The 5,142-nt window shown below is 50.4% G+C and overlaps 1 protein-coding gene across 1 annotated transcript; it reads left to right on the top strand.

Moving 5' to 3' along the window:
* Positions 1-280: 280 nt before the first annotated feature.
* On the top strand, positions 281-1,835 carry LOC101563949 (rRNA/tRNA 2'-O-methyltransferase fibrillarin-like protein 1). The gene has a single exon (XM_004637042.2). The coding sequence runs from the start codon at positions 801-803 to the stop codon at positions 1,770-1,772; it is 972 nt and encodes a 323-aa protein (XP_004637099.1). The 5' UTR covers positions 281-800; the 3' UTR covers positions 1,773-1,835.
* The last annotated feature ends 3,307 nt before the right edge of the window (positions 1,836-5,142 follow it).

Raw genomic sequence — 5,142 nt, 5'->3', positions numbered from 1 at the left:
TCAGGGTCCATCGCTTGCCAGGCAAGCACTTATTCTACTGAGCTATCTCTCCAGGTCCTAAATATCTTGTGTGTCTTGTCAGAATATCTATCAAAAACAAACTGGTGAATTTTATTATTATATATAAAGTATACGTCGATAAAAGGATTGACCAAAGGAATACACACAAATGCAATTGAGAGAGCCACCCCTAATAGAGCAAGTGCATCAGCTACAAAACAAACCTTTGAGATAGGTTTTATTTTACGGGTAGGATGATCAGAAAGAAACTTGCCCCAATTCCAACAAGATTCTCAGGGACAGAGTCAGGTAAGTTTCCCAAGACAGACAGGTGGCCAGGACTGAATTCCAGCTTTGCTTCCTGTGCCACAGAGATGCCCGGCGCCAGGAAAACCATGGCTCCTGGAGAGAGCCGAAGGGAAGGGAACAGGCGAAGGGTTACAGGAGAGCAGGCTGCGTCTGCGTGCTGGTTGAGAAGGGGCTTCCATGACTGCAAGGTCGCCAAAGCGGGTGTGATGTAATCACGCCAGTCCGTGCGTCAAAGGGCGGCTCCCAGGACGCAGGAACTGCGCTGGAGCTGGACCCGCCCACCCCCCTCCTTATCCCAGCTGCTGTTGGCACGCTCAACCGCTGCTGTTAACCCTTGTCCCCCGCCAGGAAAATCACCTCGCGTCACAGCCACCCCTGACACCTGCTGGCAACGTCCTAGTAACCACTAACTCCGGACAATCTTCTTCAGCCGCCGGTAACCCCCGACAACCATCCCAGCCCACTCCAACCCAGGGGCTCGCTGAGGCGCCATGAAGCCGGCAAGCTCCCGCGGGGGCTCATCCGGGGGTCGCGGGGGCGGTGGCTGGGGCGGGGGACGAGGCGGGGGCGGCAAGGGAGGTGATGGTGGCGGCGGGGGGAGCAAAGGCGGCTTCGGGAGGACGCGCGGCTTCCGCGGCGGGGGCCGGGGTAGGGGTCGCGGCCGCGGTGACAGCAGGGACCGGGGCGGCGGCGGCGGCCAGCGGCGCGGTGGCGCGGCCAAGAGCAAGAATCGCCGCAGGAAGGGCGCCAACGCAGTATTCGTGGAGCCACACCGGCACGAGGGCGTGTTCATCTACCGCGGCGGGGAGGACGCGCTGGTTACGCTGAACATGGTGCCGGGCATCTCCGTGTACGGCGAGCGGCGCGTCTGCGTGACAGAGAACGGTGTGAAGCAGGAGTACCGCGCGTGGAACCCCTTCCGCTCCAAGCTGGCCGCGGCTATCCTGGGAGGGGTTGACCAGATCCACATCAAGCCCAAGTCCAAAGTCCTGTACCTGGGGGCTGCCTCGGGGACCACCGTCTCCCACGTCTCTGACATCGTGGGCCCAGATGGCCTGGTCTACGCTGTGGAGTTTTCACACCGCGCCGGCCGTGATCTGGTCAATGTGGCTAAACAGCGAACCAACATCATCCCGGTTCTGGAAGATGCCCGGCATCCACTCAGGTACCGTATGCTCATTGGGATGGTGGATGTGATCTTCGCCGACGTGGCCCAGCCGGACCAGTCGCGCATCGTGGCTCTGAACGCACACACGTTCCTGCGCAACGGAGGCCACTTTCTCATTTCCATCAAGGCCAACTGCATCGACTCCACCGCATCGGCAGAAGCTGTGTTTGCTTCGGAGGTGAAGAAGCTGCAGCAGGAGAACTTGAAGCCACAAGAGCAGCTGACCCTGGAGCCCTACGAGAGGGACCACGCGGTGGTCATTGGTGTCTACCGTCCCCTTCCCAAGAGCAAGTAGTATCCAGAGCAGTCTCCCAAAGCACTGCCCAAGACTTGTGTCCAATCTTCTTGTGTATGTGGGCTTTTATTTTTGGGGTGCATGTTTTGTTTTTCTATTAAATCACATAAAACAGTGACACAGTGTATTGGTGAGGCCAGGTTGGTTTTGCTACCATGACCGTCGGCCACATCCAGTGGCCTCTCAGCTGTAGTTATTCTAATCACTGCAGCCCTTAGCTCCCATTTGCACAACACTTCCCCTAATCAAAAGGACAGAGAAATGATAACCTGGGAGTTGCCAATGCGATTTTAAAGTTCCCCTTAGAAATAGCCAGGGCATTTCTGTTCATACTGGCCAAACCAATGGTCCAGCCCAATGATAGGGAATGGTCGTGGCACATTCAACCTGTCTAACTCTAAAAGCAAGAATCTTAACCACACAAAGCTTTTGGCATTTGATTCGAAGACCGTTTGCATTCACTATTACATTTACTCATTCCACCAGTTCTGAGATGGCTTTAACATCCCATATTACATGTAGCAAATAAAGCTTCTGAAGATAAACTATTTGTCCAAATTTGACTGGCCAGAAGGGAGGTAGAGTTCAGTGCCACTCTTTGGAAGGCAGCTATGCTAACCACTAGACCACCAATGCCTCTCAGAGCCACTCTTTGGGGCCTAAATTCACAACCTTTTACCTTGACAACAGGAGGTTGTAACCTCAAGCATGACACATTCTGAGACACCAACAGAGCAGGGCTCTCTGGCCGCATGATGTTATTTTCTTTTCATCTCCTTGGGCTACATTTTTCTAAGATTTCACAAAAGCTAAATGGGCCAGGAATGTAGTGTAGCTCAGTGGCATAGTGCCTGCCTGGTAAGCACAAAATCCTGAGCTCAGTTCCCAGTATGACAAAGTGACCTCCCCAAGAGTCTGCAGAACAGCTGAGAAAATTCCTCCCAGACTGTCTTCATTTCTGAAGGGAATTTCCTGAGGTACAGATGTTGGACTCAGTACATTGATTCTGGCTCTCAAAACTAGCCCAAACAAACAAGAGAATGAGCTGAGAAGACCCCCAAGGTCTGGTGAATCACGTCAAAAGCAGACCTTAATTTGCCATTCATTCATTCATTCATTCATTCATTCAGTTCGCTAAAAAGAAAAAAATCCACTGCCAGGTCAACATTTAGTGTGGAAATGACTGCCCCCGTGTATCATCTGGAGGTGGGTTTATCTTCCTAAAACTGTGCTTAGGCAAGGATTATGGCTAGTCTGCTTTTTCTATGTCCTCCTGGGAATACAACAATGAAACAGGATGAACAACATCTTTTTAAAAAGGCAGCTACCTTTTCATCTTCTCCCTAGTCCCCATACCAAAATTCAGCAAGAGTTACAGTTCAGGTTTTTGGAAGGATGGCTCAAGAAGAAAGTGGGGCTAGTGAGACAGCTCAGAGGCGTAAGTGCCTGCCCAGCAGGCGTAAGGTCCCAAGTTCGATCCCCGGTACAAAGATAAAAATCAATTAAGTGGCAGAAGAAACACAAACACAAATCTCAAACAAGGATTTCCAGGAACAATGGAAGCTTTCCTTGTAGTTTTACAAAGCAAGGGCCAGTGCTCCTATTAAACAAGTAGAGACTTGAAGCTTCAAATACATGAAATGACTTGTGAGGCTCACAGACAGAAATCAAAACTATATCTTTCCCACTAAATCTGTCCTATTAGCAATATAATGAGTCTCTGAGGCTGAGGATGGACCTCCAGGGAACCAATGAAGGTGACAGGTGCTGGCCACCTGGGGGGAAAACCTGGGCTGCAGTTGGGCTGTAGTACCCTAATTTCTCACAGCCAGCACAGCTTCAACAGGAGCCTGGCTTCCTCCCGACAGGTGGCTTGTACGCCTGGATGCAGCGCAGAGCCAGGGAAACCTGACTTCCTTACTGTGCTCCTGCCATCCTTGTAAGGTAAAACTTACAGCCTATGCCTGAAGCTGCTTGGAACCCATCAAAAAAGAAATGGCATGAAAACAACCTGCGAAAGAATCCCTCTGAGCCAGGCATGGTGGTGCATGCCTGTAATACTAGCACTCAGAAGGCTGAGGCAGGAGGACCACTGTGTTCAAGGCCAGGCTGAATTACATAGTGAGACCCTGACTCAAAAAAAAAAAGTTCTTGGTGTCGAGTCTGGTGACATTTGTTTGTAGTCCCAGCTATCCAGGAATTTGAGGCAGGAGGATCAGTTGAGCTGTGGAGTTCAAGACCAGCCAGGGCAACACAATAAGATCCCAGTTTAAAAAAAAAAAAAAAGAAAAAAGAAAAAAGAAAAGAAAAATCCCTGAGTTGCAAAGGGGATCCTGGCCTGGTGGAATGACCTGGTAGATAGTGAAAGAAACAGAAGGTGAAGGATGAAGGCAGCACACAAGAGAAGCTGGAACTTGGTGTTAGCAGATGAGGGAAGGAAAAAAGATGGGACTTAAGTACTCAGAAGTGGAATGCATCAATGATTTGAGTTCTAGGAGCAGATCTTGGTGGTTGTCTTCTCGAGTTATAGGTGGCCAAAACAGAAACTTCCTCAGAATACTGGAGGTTAGAAGTCCAGGATCAATAGTTGGTGACCTGGCTCCTGGGGAGGGCTGTTCCTGGCTTGTAATGAGCTGACTCCTTGCTGTGTGATTCATCAAATTTCTCTGTGTTTGTGACAGAGAGCTAGAGAGGTCTGGTGTTTCTTCCTCCTTTCATAAGGACACAGTTTCTACCTTTTCATTTTCCTGCCTCATTAAGGTCCTGTCTCCATATAGTTTCCCTGCAGCTCAGGGCTTTCAGTGCATAACATGAGGGCTGGATGAGAACTTCCAGCTAAATGCCTGTCTTACTGGATTGTGAGAACTGGCTGGGGAGATCACTGTACAAGATGGAATACCTGGTAGAGCCAAGCATATAGCAAATACCCTCTACATTGTACTTTATTATTTTCCTCCTCCTGTCAGCAGAATATAACAAGGTACCTAAGAATTCACAGCTCTCCTCGTTGCCTTGGAAAGTGAGGCAACTCAGCGTGGTTTCTTCTCAAGTGGAGGGTCCTGCTCCACAACCGGAGTACTCTGCTCTTTCAGAGGATCAGCAGCTCCATCTGGAGCCCAGTGTAGAACGCAGAGCAGCATGCTGGCAGCAGAGTGAGCAGAGCAGGAGGCTGATGATCAGGCACCAGGCAAGAGACACAGCAAAGGGAGGCAGCGGGGGCCTTGCTGTCACCGTCACATCCATCAGCTCTCCCTTGCTCAACCTTCTGGAACAAACGGGAAAAGTAGGCTGGAGAAAAAGAATTGTTTTACACTGGAGAAAAGTTCCCATTAAATTGGCAGCTTCCCCTTCCCATTGTATTATTGAGCAA

Source organism: Octodon degus, unplaced genomic scaffold (assembly GCF_000260255.1).
Source record: "Octodon degus isolate 3935 unplaced genomic scaffold, OctDeg1.0 scaffold00085, whole genome shotgun sequence".
Taxonomy (NCBI): domain Eukaryota; kingdom Metazoa; phylum Chordata; class Mammalia; order Rodentia; family Octodontidae; genus Octodon; species Octodon degus.
This window is presented reverse-complemented; position numbering and strand designations above follow the sequence as displayed.

Coding starts and splice junctions, on each gene's coding strand:
- LOC101563949 (XM_004637042.2), top strand. CDS start 801: ATGAAGCCGGCAAGCTCCCGCGGGGGCTCATCCGGGGGTCGCGGGGGC.